General features: G+C 37.3%; 1 protein-coding gene across 18 annotated transcripts in view; it reads right to left on the bottom strand.

Moving 5' to 3' along the window:
* Positions 1-15,925, bottom strand: part of SYNE1 (spectrin repeat containing nuclear envelope protein 1) — a 474,716-nt gene that overhangs the window by 347,783 nt on the left and 111,008 nt on the right. For 16 of the 18 annotated variants that reach the window (XR_008298258.1, XM_053222078.1, XM_053222079.1 and 13 more), the window contains exons 5-8: positions 15,192-15,275; positions 1,801-1,821; positions 1,228-1,320; positions 156-334 (exon numbers count right to left, since the gene is read on the bottom strand). Coding sequence is in view for 17 of the 18 variants with exons in the window: in XM_053222078.1 (XP_053078053.1) it covers positions 156-334; positions 1,228-1,320; positions 1,801-1,821; positions 15,192-15,275 (377 nt within the window). In the remaining variant the exon portion in view is untranslated. The remainder of the gene's footprint in view (positions 1-155; positions 335-1,227; positions 1,321-1,800; positions 1,822-15,191; positions 15,276-15,925) is intronic. The other 2 variants (XM_027056606.2, XM_027056611.2) reach the window with 1 other exon arrangement.

Genomic DNA, 15,925 nt, shown 5'->3' with positions numbered 1-15,925 from the left:
ATATTTTAATTCAAGGAAAGAATGCAACAACCGGAAGTAAACCCTTCACTCAAATGTCTCTTCAAATTCTGCAATATTGGAAAGTGCACTCAGCAATAAACTGGTAACTTAAATTATTCAAGGGTTTCCAGTTTAAACAAGCTCGTGGCACTTACTTGGCTACTGTGTACTGAACCCACTTTAATAAAGCCTTCTTAGCATTTCCTTGGATCTTGGTGGCCACCTTCCGCTTACTCGGGGGGCTGGCGGTCTCCGCGCTGACCATGCTGTCCACAGAGGATGTGCTGCCAGGCAGGGACTGCAGCTGTGGCAGGTTGCTGGTCAGCTCCTCAATCTGTTTGTGAATTAACAGTGGCCAAAAATATAAGAACTGTCTTGTTATTTCCTCGGATGTTTTACTTTTCCAACTGAAAGTGACTTAAACTCACACTCTTGACATCATTGACAATGCAAGCTCTTCAGGGCATGATTGACATGGTACTCTTCCCGGTACTTCCCACTGCATCTAAGACTACTCTATACACAGTCATGACTGCTAGTTACATACATGAATGCATGACTAAAACAAAACCTAATGGTTATCCAAACTCAGAGATGTACACCGCCCATTGAACCATAATGTAAACAATGAACTTTGAAGGATAATGATGAGTCAATACAGGTTCGTTAATTGTAACAAATATCACTCCGTGGAGGATGTTGGTTACGGGAGAAGCTACTCATGTGTGGAACACAAGGTATATGGTGAGAAATTTCTGTAGTTTTTGCTCACTTTGGCTGTGAACCTAAAACTGCTCTAAAAAATCAAGTCTACTTGTTTTAAAACCAACCCAATGGCTAGAAAACTTATTCTAGATGGAATGGGGAGTTAATTTCTCCCCTTACTATCTAATAGGAGCATAAAACTGGTCCTTTCCAGAGAGCAGAAATGTTCCTAAGCTCTTTAATACACCAATATTTCATCTCCATTGTGCCCTGCTCACTTTTCAGACTGAGTACCTATGCCACAGTTTTTTAGAGGAGTTCCATATATGACATATATGACACCTTTGCAGGGAAGAGGAAATTCTTCTGCTAACAACAACAAAAGGTACATGTGAAGGTCACATTTCTTCTAACATAAGGATCAATCTCCAAGGTAGGGAAAAGGAGAGTATTATTAAAATTTCCACCACTACCTCCATCCATGACATTATATCAACCACAAAGGGAGCTATAGTACAATACCTGGAAATACAGAATAATGGTCCACATCAATCCGAGAATTATTGATGGCCGGCCATCTGCTATATCGGTGGAGTTAATGTTGACTAGTTTAATCTGTTCAAAAAGAAAAACTCTACTTGTAACATACCAGAAGATTATAGACCACCTAATTATGCAATAATTAGCACTTTATTAGACATCAGTACAATTTGGTCATGCCTATGTAATGGTACACAAGAGTAAGTAGGGTGAGCCATCAAAACAGACAAGCACATGGTTTCAGTGGAAATCTCAGGAGCATTCATTAGGTGCACACAAGAAAAACGACTATGGAGTGAATTTCAAAAATTTCTTTAAAGTTGAAAACATATGACATCATGCAAGGAATTACCAACAAAATACCAGACAGGAAAAAAAAAAAAAAGGTGGGGGTTATTTTTTACATCCAGAAGTTGACTGGAACTTAAAAGAAACTGTGATCAGTAGTTTAAAAAAAATGCACTTACTTTGAAATTTGTTACCAAATAGCATGAAATTTATGTTCTCTTTCACCTATAAAAGCCAGGAGTTAAAAATTCTAAAATTTGTACTAACCGGTGATCCTCTGTACATGGACTGACATGAAAAAAAAAGGAAGAAGATGATATACATACATACAGAATTTTTCAAAATCAGAGTTATTTGCTCAAAGGGAATAAAAATGTAGATAGCAAATTTAGAGCATGATTGGGAATATATTTTAAAGATACAGGAAAGCCAAGAAATAATAAAGTAGAAGAGGCTGTTAGGGTTCAGTTCCTTACTTTTCGGCACTGGTACCCGTAAAGCGTTCAGGATAGATGTTAACCTGTTTACAGTTGTCCACAATTATTTATTTCAATACTTTCCCAACTATTAAAAATGTTATTTCCTAAATCTCAGCAAAATGAACTGTATGGTAAAGTCTGTCTCAGCCAATCTCGGTAGAACACAATTAACAACTGCTCATTGTCCTTTCCAAAATCCCTAAACAAATTAGAAGAAAATAATAATAAAGTACTTCTTAGATTTCTAGCTCAATAATTCTTAGACCAGATTTAATAAGAAAGTTCAGAAGTTTGTAAATGGTTTACTTTAAAAAAATTATCAGATGCAAAAATACTTTAATTAGTTTAAATGTACTAGTTATGTATCAGAGGACTAGCACGATGCTAGCACGAAAACCACTGTAAATCACTTGACATATACCTAAGGGATTTTGTCTCGGGGGTAAAATTCATTTGTCAGGTTTGAAGACAGAAAAAAAAAATTGAGAACATGCATAAATTGCAAACTTATGTGTCTACTTCTTTTAAACCTAGCACAGCATAGGACATAGAATACATGCTTGTGGAAAATAAAGAACATCACATTTTTCAATTTTGTGACAGAACCCTATTGCAATGCCCATAATCATTTTGATTACTCTTGTCTACAGCTACTCTAGAATTTTCTTCACCTCCATTTTAGTATCCACGGGGCACAGATATATAATACATACTAATAACCATAAGGTTAATGTATTCCATAAAGGGCAGATTATTTCTCTTTCTTTATATACCACTCTTTTTAAAAATGGTAAGTTGCATTTCTTACCTCAATCCAGCTCCAATTGTACCATGAACTTAACATATTGTACTTACAATAGAACCTAAAGATAACTCACTCAACTTCTAAAGAAAAAAAGGTTTTCTTGTACCATGAACTTAACATATTCTACTTACGATAGAAACTAAAGATAACTCACTCAACTTCTAAAGAAAAAAAGGTTTTCAGGGGCGCCTGGGTGGCTCAGTGCGTTAAGCAGCCAACCTCAGCTCACAGGTCATGATCTCATGGTTCATGGGTCAAGCCCCACATCGGGCTCTGTGCTGACAGCTCAGTGCCTGGAGCCTGCTTTAGATTCTGTGCCTCCTTCTATCTCTATCCATCTTCCCACTTGTGCTCTGTCTCTCTTTGTCTCTCAAAAATAAATAAATGTTAAAAAACAATAAAAGAAAAAAGTTTTCAATAATTATTTTCTGTCTTAAAAACTGTAGTTCCATAATGGGCTTGTGGAGCACGGGTTTTTTGTTCATGTTTGTTTGATTGTTTGTTTGTTTTCCTTCGCTTCCCTTCCCTTGCAAAATCCTACTAAACTTAATCTATTAAATTCTTAATAGCACAGGAGAGTGGGATGGACAATAGAGAGATACCTGAAGAGACTAAAGAATTCCTAGAAACCAGAAAGAGAATGAAATCACAATGATGGACCTCACCTTCAACCTGTTGGCCCAGAGGCTGCGAGAATGCTGCCCAAGAATCTGCTTTAACAAAACTTCTAGGTTTTGTTGATTCTGATGTACGTCAGTGTTTGAGAATCCCGTACTAGACAATGGCACGTGGCCCATGTAATCTCAAGAAGTTTGATTTTGCAAGCCAGAGGCCCATGTGGACTGAATTTGTGTTCCCCCCAAATTCACATGTTGAGGCCCTAAACCCCAATGTGACTGCATTTAGAGACAGGGCCTTAAGGAGGTAATTAAGGTTAAATGAAGCAGTAAGAGTGGGCCCTAATCCAATAGGGCTGGTGTCCTTATAAGAAGAGCAGAAGACACTAGAGCTCTTTCCACACTCACAGAGAGAAAAAAGCCGTGTGAGGACACAGTGAGTAAGTGTCTATCTGTCAGCAGAAAGAAATGAAGAGACCAACTCTGCTGGTACCTTGATCTTAAGCCTCTAACCCCCAAAACTGTGAAAAAATAAATTTCTGTTACTTAAGCCATCCACTCTCTGGTAGTACAATGGTAGCCATAGCATACTGAGACAAGGCCCACGGATGTTTCCAAAAAATATTCAAATTATTCAGGAATAAATTTCAAAAAAAAATTTCAGTTGAAACTCCAGATTACTAGTGTTTCTTGATATACTGGAAAACCTAACAAATAGATGCATTGACACTTTATGCTAGTTGCCTTCTACAGTGTGATGGGGGGTGAGCCATTCTAATCAGTGATGCAGGTAGCCAACTACCCGAATCACTTAATAAATAACAAATAAATAATTAAACTTCAATAAAAACCCAGATCACTGACTTTTCTTGTTCAGTTGGAAAATCTGGGATCACTGTGCTTGATTTCACTGATGCAACTACAGTTCAAACTGAATGTTGGCTTCCGTCTTGCAGACAGGGCACAGCGCTGCTGGGTTCTCCTGTTTCCATAGGCAACCTCTAACTCGCTTCGTCTTTTACATCACCTATCCAACTTCATAGGAATTGGAATTCATGTTGCTTGTCTGCACTCAGGGAAGTTTTGGGAAAGATGGTCCGTGGTTGGCTCCTTGTGGTACTGTTCAGAAGGACCCACCTGACGCCTCATTGGAGAAAGAATCTGGGGGAAATGGTGTTGGATCTATTCATTAGAGTCACAGTTACCTGGTCCCTATCAGGTACTAATGTAGGCTTTTTTCAAATGCCCTGTAAACAAATGGAAAATAAACACAATGGTAGAGTTTTCTCCAGGAAAACTTGAGGAGTGCCCTCATTATTGCTTAAATCAAGAAGGACTAGACTAATATTCTATTATTTAAAGAAAAGAAAAATCTAAACAGAGGGCAAGGTAAGTCCAAAGGTCAAAGACAAATGCCTGAAAATACATTTGAAATGCAAGTTCTTAAATTATAAAAATAAATAAATAAATAAATAGTAAGAAAGTGGGCATCAAAGATCCTTAAAAAAACTCATTCCTGCTCACAGTCAGTTTTTTATTACTTAGGGTTGTTCTGTGAAAATGATCTTGTGTAAAACAAGTGTTCTGCGAAAAGAAGGCTCTTTGGTCCTCTTTGCAAACAACGCCTTTATAGTCCTTAAATTTTCTCCAAGGCATTAATAAGGGGAATTTTGTTTTTATAGTCATAAAGAATACCTCAGAATAAAGCATGACACTATTGTTATATAGGTAAAATGGGAGACTGAATAACATGGAAAACTAGAAATATCTTGTTCAACGTGGCTTTTTCAGCTTTCTATAAAAAAGTCATAGACGAAGCTGAAGGAAGAGAAACACCCCATTAATAGTGATATTAGAGTGATCTGGAAACAACGAGTAATATTCTGTAAGAAGCTAATATTGTTAGGGCGCCTGGGTGGCTCAGTCAGTTATGCATCCAATTTCAGCTCAGGTCATGATCTTGCAGTTCATGGGTTTGAGCCCTGTGTCGGGCTCTGTGCTGACAGCTCAGAACCTGGAGCCTGCTTCAGATTCTGTGTCTCCCTCTCTCTCTCTGCCCCTCCCCTACTTGCACTTTGTCACTCTCTCTCTCTTTCAAAAATAAATAAACATTAAATAAAAAAGACCTAATATTGTTTTTCTCTACCATCTTAACGTCCAGAATCTCTCTTTGGCATGGGAGTTTGCACAACTGACTAGACTTTATATTTTTCATCTCACTACCACCTGACCAAAATACAAATTATTCACTGAATAGAATCAAGTATTTTTGAATTTTTCAGAATATTTCTCTCACACAGAAAGTATTCAAATATGCATTCATGCAGTAAATAAATTAATTTAGTGCATACAGACATAGAAGGAAATAGTTGAATCATTCTATTTTCCAGGAGTATCTGGATATCTATTTATAAACCTGTTTTTGGTATTTCCAAACACAGACACCTGAATTCCCACAAGTTAGGAAAAGGCTAAATCTAAAAGGGTTCTTGCAACCCGTTTGGAAGAAAATATGGCAATACCTAAGAAAGCTACATATACACTTACTTTTTGACCCAGCAATCACACTTGAAAATACACTTCCAATAATAGGAAAGTATTATGCATAGTCATTAATTGCATCGTTTTGGTTGTAAAATACTAGAAACAACCTAAATTCCCATTCATAAGAGAGTAGTTGAATAAACTCTGGCACCTCCAGCTATTGGAATACGATGCAGGTGTGAACATGAGTGAGGAAAATCTCCATGAACTGATTTGAATGATTTCCAGGATATAGTGTTACATGAAAAACCAGAGTGCAAGAGTGTTTTGTAAGATGTTACCCTTCACGTAAAAAAAAAAAAAAGATGGTGTATGAAAATACATCTGCCCATTGGTGCAAAAGAAATGTAGGCAGAATAAATCAGAAGCTAGAGAGCTTGGTTACCTAAGAGGAGATAGGGAATGGAAGGAAGAGGAATGAGAATGTAACAGTAGAGATAAGGAGGGGGTGTCTTCTCTAAGTGTAACTTTTACTCTTGGAATCATGGTAATGTCTAGCTCCCCAGATAAAAAATAATAATAATTAAAGTCAACTAGGATGTGTGTAAAGGGCAGGAGGGAGTGTTACTTCAAACCAACTATGATTTGATGACCTAACTTTATTACAAATGCATAATATCATCACACTGAAGGGAACGAAGAAGACCAGAAGTAACCTAAGTGAATTTTGAAAACAGTCCTTTGACTGAATGCTGTAATACTAAAGACAACAAGAACTCTACACCACACTGTTCTCCAGTTAATAAATCCGTTTCTCACAGGGGTGTGGTGAGCAATTATTAAACTATTTCATGTCTGTACTAGGACTGAAAAACAGGTGAATGCATTGTAGATGAAAACCAGGTTTCTTATTTTCAGAGAAAACAGAAAGAAATAAGCATTGAAGGCTGTAACTGACCTTGTGGTTTTAGACTGGAATCAGAAGTATCCATTTAAACTAATGGTTTACACACACACACAGGAGAAAGAGAGAGAGAGAGAGAAAGAGAGAAAGACAGATGTATGTGTATACCTGGGTTAGCAGACATTGATATTTTCTAGATCTGCCTGTTGAGAGAACCTAAGGGCAATGAAACTTCAGTAGCAAGTTTCAGTGCACACCTAGCATGCAAATGCCACTCACTAACAAAAGGAAAAAAGGCTGCTTAGGGAAGTGGTTGCTTCCAGAACTGGGGCAGGGAAAATATAAGGTAAATATGGAAACTCTGTAGTTTCAGAAAATAAGGAAATTCTTAAAAAAGGATGAAGCCATATCAAAAGAGTATGGCAGCAGCCTGAAGAAACTCTTAAAGGCCAAAGCTGGAATTATTTGAGAATAATAATAATAATAACAATAATACAATATATGAATTTGGGCAGAGTGACAGAATTCAGCCTACACCAGAGATCAACACGAAACCATCTTGCACAACTAGAAAACTGATTAGAGGATTCACACAACAGTCTGCACAGAACTCGCCAGGTACACGGCGTGGGGAGGTAAACCAGCCTACACCACAGATCAACACGAAACCGTCTTGCACACCTAGAAAACTGATTAGAGGATTAACACAACAATCTGCACAACCTGAACCACAGAACTCAGCAGGTACACACCACAGGGGGTAGGACCAGGGGAGGTGAAGTTGACGCAAGGGCAGAGAGGTGTTTTTGCTTGCGAAGAGAGGATGAAGACGGGGGAGAGTACGGGAAAGCATTCCCCTCCCCCCAGAAAGCAGCTGGAGAGAAAACAAAGAGTACGCAAGGGACTGAACAAAAAGGGGAAAAAAGAGAAAGTAAAGCACTTAAATTCCATTAAGACTCTATAAACAGGGGGAGCACAGAGTATGAAACTCCACAGCTCAACACCTGACAGTGTTCTGATGGGAAGGGCGAATCTCCAGGAGCAGAGAGAGAGGTACGAGGGGTCCATGGGCCACACAGGGAGACACGGTTCCCCTGCTGGGAGGACATTTGGTAGAGGATATGTGGCCACTCCACAGGCAAAGGTCCCAGTGAACCCTGGAGAACAACCACATTCACTGGTGTTGGAACAAGGATGTTAAGGGGGAAGCCTGGTGCTAGTTGTATGTTGTATTTTCCATAATCTCTAAAACGCTGCCAGTACATGATCGTGTGAATTTTTTCTGGGGCAGGCTGGAACCCAGCCGCAGTCTCTGGACATCAGCAGCAGCATAGTTCTACAAACGTTCCAGGGGGTGGGCGGGCACCCAGCCATTGCTCAGCGAGACCCCCCAGAGGGTCAGAACAGGTCAAAGTTGTAGTCCCGCAGAAGTGAGGGGTTGGGAAACACAGCCACATCTGAGATAAAACTCAGGAGGGAGGTGCCGCCTGGCAGCCTAACACCTTGATCACAGACAGTATAAAAGAGGGGAGAGGACAGAAGCCAAAGGCAAAGGAGGGGGGCTTGATTGCCAGTAAGGGAGCGCACAGAGTTCTGATACTAAAAACTGGCTAGCCAGGTGAAGCCATTTTCACTCCTACCACGCATGGGCATACATGACTACATGTGCCACAACAATCCACCCCAGTAAGCTAAGCAGCACCATCCAGTGGAGAACGGAGCCATTACACTAAGCCCCACCCAACTGGGCCAACTTCTCTCGTCAGGAACAAAAGTCTCTCCACCTGCTTAGTTTATGGACTATAAAGTGCTTCATAGTTTGACTTCTAGGGGAAACTGATGTAATTTCAATCGTATTTCAGTCCGTTCACTGGTCCATCTATCCAATTTTTTTCTTTTCTTTTCTTATTCTTGAATACAGAAAGAGAAAAAATTATTTTTATTTTCCATTTTTATTAAAAATATTTTTCCTTAATTTTTTTCTATTTTTTTACTTTTTTGTAAATTTTTCAAATTCTATTTTGCTTCCATCATTTCATTTTGTTCTATTTTATTGTATTCGTTTTTTTCAAATTTTCAACCATTTTCTTCTTTTTTTCCTTTCTTTTTTTTCTCCTTTTTTTTCTTTTCTTATCTTTCCAACTTTACTATAATACATCAAGCTCCTTTCAACAAGACCAAAACACACCTAGGATCTAGCATCCTTTATTTTATTTTTTGTGTTGTTTTTAATTTTTTTAATTTTATTTTCTTAACTCATTAATTTCTTCCTTCAAAATGATAAAAATGAAGGAATTCACCCTAAAATAAAGAACAAGAAGAAATAGCAGCCAGAAACTTAACACAGATATAAGCAACATGTCTGAACCAGAATTTAGAATCATAAAAATAAGAAAACTCTCTGGGGTTGAAAATAGAATAGAATCTCTTTCTGCAGAGATAAAGGAAGTAAAAGCTAGTCAGGATGAAATAAAAACTACTATAAATGAGCTGCAATCTCGAATGGTTGCCACTCCAGCAATGATGGATGAAGCAGAGCAGGCACTCAGCAATATAGAGGACAAACTTATGGAGAAAAATGAAGCAGAAAAATTGAGGGAAATTAAAGCAAAAGAGCACAATTTAAGAATTAGAGAACTCAGTTACTCATTAAGAAGGAAAAATATCAGAATCATAGGGGTCCCAAAAGATGAAGAGACATAAAAAGGGGTAGAAGGTTTATGTGAGCAAATCATAGAGGAAAACTTTCCTAACCTGGGGAAAGACACAGACATCAAAATCCAGGAAGCACAGAAAATTCCTCTTAGATTCAACAAAAACAGACCATTAACAAGGCATATCATAGTCAAATTCACAAAATAGTCAAGGAAAGAATCATGAAAGCAGTAAGGGAAAAAAGTCCTTATCCTACCAGGGAAGAGAGATCAGGTTCTCAGCAGACCTATCCACAGAAACTTGGCAGGCCAGAAAAGAGTGGCAGGATATATTTAATGTGCTGAATCAAAAAAATATGCAGCCAAGAATTCTTTATCCAGCAATGCTGTCATTCAAAAATAAAAGGAGAGATAAAAAGTTTCCCAAAAAAACAAAAATTAAGGGAGTTCATGACCACTAAACCAGCCCTGCTAGACATTTTAAGGGAGACACTCTGAGGGGAGAAAAGAAAAAAAAAAAAGACCAAAAGCAACAAAGACTATAAAGGACCAGAGAACACCACCAGAAACTCCAACTCTACAGGAAACATAATGGCAATAAATTCATATCATTCAGTACTCACTCTAAATGTCATTGGACTAAACGCTGCAATCAAAAGACATAGATACAGTAACAGAATGGATAAGAAAATAAGATCTATCTATATGCTGTTTACAAGAGACCCACTTTGGACCTAAAGACACTTGCAGATTGAAAGTAAGGGGATGGAGAACCATCTATCATGCTAATGGCTGACAAAAGAAAGCCAGAGTAACCATACTTATATCAGACAATTTAGACTTTAAAATAAAGACTGTAACAAGAGATGAAGAAAGGCATTATATCATAATTAATGGGTTTATCCACCAAGAAGACCTAAAAATTGTAAACATTTATGCTCCAAATATGAAAATATCCAAATACATAAGTCAATTAATCACAAACATAAAGAAACTCACTGATTATAATACCATAATAGTAGGGGACTTCAACACCCCACTTACAACAATGGACAGATCATCTAAACAGAAAATCAACAAGGAAACTATGGCTTTGAATGACACACTGAACTGGATGAATTTAACAGATATATTCATATATTCAGAATATTTGATACTAAACCAGTAGAATACACATTCTTCTCCAGTGTACATGGAACGTTCTTCAGAATAGATCACATACTGGGACACAACCAGCCCTCAACAAGTACAAAAAGATCAAGACCATACCGTGCATATTTTCAGACCACAATGCTATGAAACTAAAAATCAACCACAAGAAAAAATGTGGACAGGTAACATATATTTGGAGACCAAAGACTACACTACTGAAGAATGAATGGGCTAACCAAGAAGTTAAAGAGGAAATTAAAAAGTACATGGAAGCCAATGAAAATGATAACACCACAGCCGAAAACCTCTGGGACACAGCAAACGCTTTCATAAGAGGGAAGTAAATAGCAATCCAGGCCTTCCTAAAGAAGGAAGAAAGGTCTCAGATACACAACCTAAACTGACACCTTAAAGAGCTGGAAAAAGAACAGCAAATAAAACCCCAAACCAGCAGAAGACAGGAAATAATAAAGACCAGATCAGAAATCAATGCTATTGAAACCAAAAAAAACCAAAAAAAAACCAGTAGAACAGATCAATGAAACCAGGAGCTGGTTCTTTGAAAGAATTAACAAAATTGATAACCCCCTAGCCAGTTTGATCAAGAAGAAAAAGGAAAGGACCCAAATAAAGAAAATCGAGAGTGAAAGAGGAGAGATCACAACCAACACAACAGAAAAACAAACAATAATAACAGAATATTATGAGCAATTATACACCAATAAAATGGGCAATCTGGAAGAAATTGACAAATTCCTAGAAACGTATAAACTACCAAAACTGAAACAGAAAGAAATAGAAAATTTTAACAGACCCATAATCAGTGAAGAAATCGAATTAGTAATCAAAAATCTCCCAAAAACCAAGAGTCCAGGGCCAGATAGTTTTCCAGGGGAATTCCACCAAATATTTAAAAAAGAGTTAACACCTATTCTCTTGTAGCTGTTCCAAAAAATAGAAATGGAAGGAAAACTTCCAAACCTTTTCTAGGAAGCCAGCATTACCTTGATTCCAAAACCAAAGACCCACTAAAAAGGAGACAGACCAATTTCCCTGATGAACATGGACGAAAAAGTCCTCAACAAGATACTAGTCAACTAGATCCAACAATACATTAAAAAAAATATTCACTACAACCAAGTGAGATTTATACCTAGGATGCAAGGCTGGTTCAATATCCACAGAATAATCAATGTGATTCATCACATCAATAAAAGAAAGGACAAGAACCATATGATCTCAATAAATGCAGAGAAAGCATTTGACAAAATACAGCATCCTTTGTTGATAAAAACCCTCAAGAAAGTAGGGATAGAAGGATCTTACCTCGAGATCATAAAAGCCATATATGAAAGACCCACCTCTAATATCATCCTCAATGGGAAAAAAATGAGAGCTTTCCCCCTAAGGTCAGGAATAAGACAGGGATGTCCACTCTTGCCACTGTTATTCAACATAGTATTGGAAATCTTAGCCTCAGCAATCAGACAACCCAAAAGAATAGCAGGCATCCACAAAAAAAAAAAAGGGCATTCAAATCAGCCAGGAGGTCAAACTTTCACTCTTCGCAGATGACATGATATCCTCTATGGAAAACCCAAAGGATTCCACCAAAAAAATGCTAGAACTGACCCATGAATTCAGCAAAGTCACAGTACATAAAATCAATGCACAGAAATCGGCTGCATTCCTATACAACAATAATGAAGCAACAGAAAGAGAAATCAAGGAATCGATCCCATTTACAATTGCACCAAAAAGAAAAATCAAGGAATCGATCCCATTTACAATTGCACCAAAAACCATAAAATACCTAGGAATAAATCAAACCAAAGAGATGAAAAATCTATACACTGAAAACTGTAAAAAGCTTATAAAAGAAATTGAAGACACAAAAAAATGGAAAAATATTCCATATTCCTGGATAGGAAGAACAAATATTGTTAAAATGTCAATACTTCCTAAAGCAATTTACATATTCAATGCAATCCCTACCAAAATAACACGAGCATTCTTCACAGAGCTAAAACAAACAATCTTAAAATTTGAATGGAATCAGAAAAGACCCTGAATAGCCAAAGCAATCTTGAAAAATAAAACCAAAGATGAAGGCATAACAATCCTGGACTTCAAGATGTATTACAAAGCTGTAATCATCAAGAGAGTATGGTACTGGCACAAAAACAGACACTCAGATCAAGGAAACAGAAAAGAGAGCCCAGAAATGGACCCACAAACGTATGGCCAACTAATCTTTGACAAAACAGGAAAGAATATCCAATGGAATAAAGACAGTCTCTCCAGCAAATGGTGCTGGGAAAACTGGACAGTGGCATGCAGAAAAATGAACCTGGACCACTTTCTTACATGATACACAAAAATAAACTCAAAATGGATGAAAGACCTAAATGTAAAACAGGAAGCCATCAGAATCCTCGAGGAGAAAGCAGGCAAAAACCTCTTTGACCTTGGCCACAGCAGCTTCTTACTCAGCATCTCTCAGGAGGTAAGGGAAAGAAAAGCAAAAGTGAATTATTGGGACCTCAATCAAAATAAAAAGCTGCTGCACAGCGAAGAAACCAATCAGCAAAACTAAAACGCAACCGACGGAATGGGAGAAGGTATTTGCAAATAACATTATCAGATAAAGGGTTAGTATCCAAAAATCTATAAAGAACTTATAAAACTCAACATCCCAAAACAAATAATATAGTGAAGAAATGGGCAAAAGACATGAATAGACACTTCTCCAAAGAAGACACCCAGATGGCCAACCGACACATGAAAAAATGTTCAACATCACTCATCATCAGGGAAATACAAATCAAAACCACAGTGAGATACCACCTCACACCTGTCAGAATGGCTAACATTAACAACTCAGGCAACAATAGTTGTTGGCAAGGATGCGGAGAAAGAGGATCTCTTTTGCACTGCTGGTGGGGATGCAAACTGGTGCAGCCACTCTGGAAAATGGTATGGAGGTTCCTCCAAAAACTAAAACTAGAGCTACCCTATGACCCAGCAATTGCACTACTAGGTATTTATCCAAGGGATGCAGGTGTGTTGTTTTGAAGGGGCACATGCACCCCAATGTTTTTAGCAGCACTATCGACAATAACCAAAGTATAGAAAGAGCCCAAATGTCCATCGACAGATGAATGGATAAAGAAGATGTGGTATATAGATACAATGGAGTATTACTCAGCAATCAGAAAGAATGAAATCTTGCCATTTGCAACTATGTGGAACTAGAGGGTATTATACTAAGTGAAATTAGTCAGAGAAAGACAAATATCATATGACTTCACTCATATGAGGACTTTAAGATACAAATCAGATGAACATAAGAGAGGGAAGCAAAACTAATATAAAAACAGGGAGAGGGACAAAACATAAGAGACTCTTAAATATAGAGAACAAACAGAGGGTTGCTGGAGGAGTTGTGGGAGGGGTGATGGGCTAAACGGATAAGGGGCATTAAGGAATCTACTCCTGAGATCATTGTTGCAGTATATGCTAACTTAGATGTAAATTTAAAAAATAAACAAATTATAAAAAAATAAATAAAAAAACAAAAATTAAAATAATAACTAATAATAATCACAGCAGGGATTGTACCTATTAAATAAAATAAACTCATGCCAAAGTAAATAACTGAATAAAATAAATAGGGGGCAGGGAGAAAGGACATCCTTTTCTTACAAAACAATTCCAGTTAACACATGTGAAAGGATTGTCTAATCACCATTAGACAAACATCAAAGAAAGAATTACTGAAGGCAATCAATGCTAAAATCAGTGAGCAAAGTTTGAGGAGAAGTAGAATATTAGCATAATCTCAATGATCTTCCCTATTATTTTTCAGTTACAAAGGAAGAATAGTAACTTTATCATAAAAAACATAGCAAACAGCCTTACCCGAGTGAAGGAGAGTAACATCAGTAGCCATAAGACCTATCAGAATCCTATATCCACTAACATGATGAACTGAGAAGAGTACAACATCACATCCTTGGAATTCTTGCCAAAAATGTATAACCTCAATCTAATCTTGAGAAAACATCAAACAAATCCAAAATGAGAGACCTTCTACAAAATAGACCAAGACTTATTATTAAGATCATGAAGGACAAGGAAAGACAATGTCATAGAGCGGAAGAGACCAAGAGTCACAGCAGTTATATGCTAAGTGTATCACTGGATCGGATCCTGAATAGAAGTAAGACATCAGTGGGAAAAAAAAATTGATGAAATTAGCCTAATGTCTATGCTTTAATTAGTAGTATCACACCAATTTAAAATTCCATTTTTAATAATTGTCCTATATATACATACATGCAGTATGTATAAAAGTTCTTCACAGTAGAGAAAGCTGGCTGAAGTACAGACATGAAATCTCTGTGCCATTTTTTGCCACTTTGTTGTAAATCTAAAATTATGTTACAATAATATTGCATCTCTAGCTGTATAATTTACATGTAATGCTTTTACCGCACAGCCAATGTTGAAAAACATCAGTATGCCCCCACCTCTTCTTTAAGTGTTTTGTCTCTCTCTTACCTTCCTTCCTTCAAGGAACTTCAGTGCTGTGCCAATATTAGCCACAGCATGGATTCGCTTCATACGGCGCCCTTGTTCACAAGGCTATAAACAGGAAAGAACAGGAATAAATAAAAATGCGCACATTAAAAAAGGTAATTATAAAATCTATGTAAATGGATTAAAAGTATACTTGAAGAATATTCAAGAACAACATTATTCAATTTCTATAGGGTTAATAGATACACAAAGGAGCATTACCCCACAGTGCTTGGAGTGCTTGGAAGTGTAGTTGATACACTTCCCTTTCACATCTCTGTATGCCAAGAGCAGAAATTCACAAGACTCCCATGCTGCCTATTGAGACTATCACTCCTATAAGTTAGGAAACATTTATATGAAAAGTGCTCTTGGTGCCTGTGTGGGAGCAGGAGATATACGGGAAATCTGTACTTTCCTCCAATTTTGTTGTAAACTCAAAACTCCTTAAAAAAAAAAAAGAGCTCTTAAAAAAAAGTGCTCTTGGTCACACACCATTTCCTTTGGCAGTCATACTAACATGAAAGATTATTGAGAGTATTAGTAACATTTCTTGGTTTGAATGACCAAAATACATGGCACGCATGGGCCAAGGTTAAAAAGTAGGATTGCAACAATGAAAATGGTATTCACATGCTAGCATGCCTGGTACAAGGATACTCTAACTTACCTGTGTTTGCACTACCGAAATGCATTATGTGCTTTCTATGTGCCGC

This window comes from Acinonyx jubatus, chromosome B2 (assembly GCF_027475565.1).
Source record: "Acinonyx jubatus isolate Ajub_Pintada_27869175 chromosome B2, VMU_Ajub_asm_v1.0, whole genome shotgun sequence".
NCBI classification, from domain to species: Eukaryota; Metazoa; Chordata; class Mammalia; order Carnivora; family Felidae; genus Acinonyx; species Acinonyx jubatus.
This window is presented reverse-complemented; position numbering and strand designations above follow the sequence as displayed.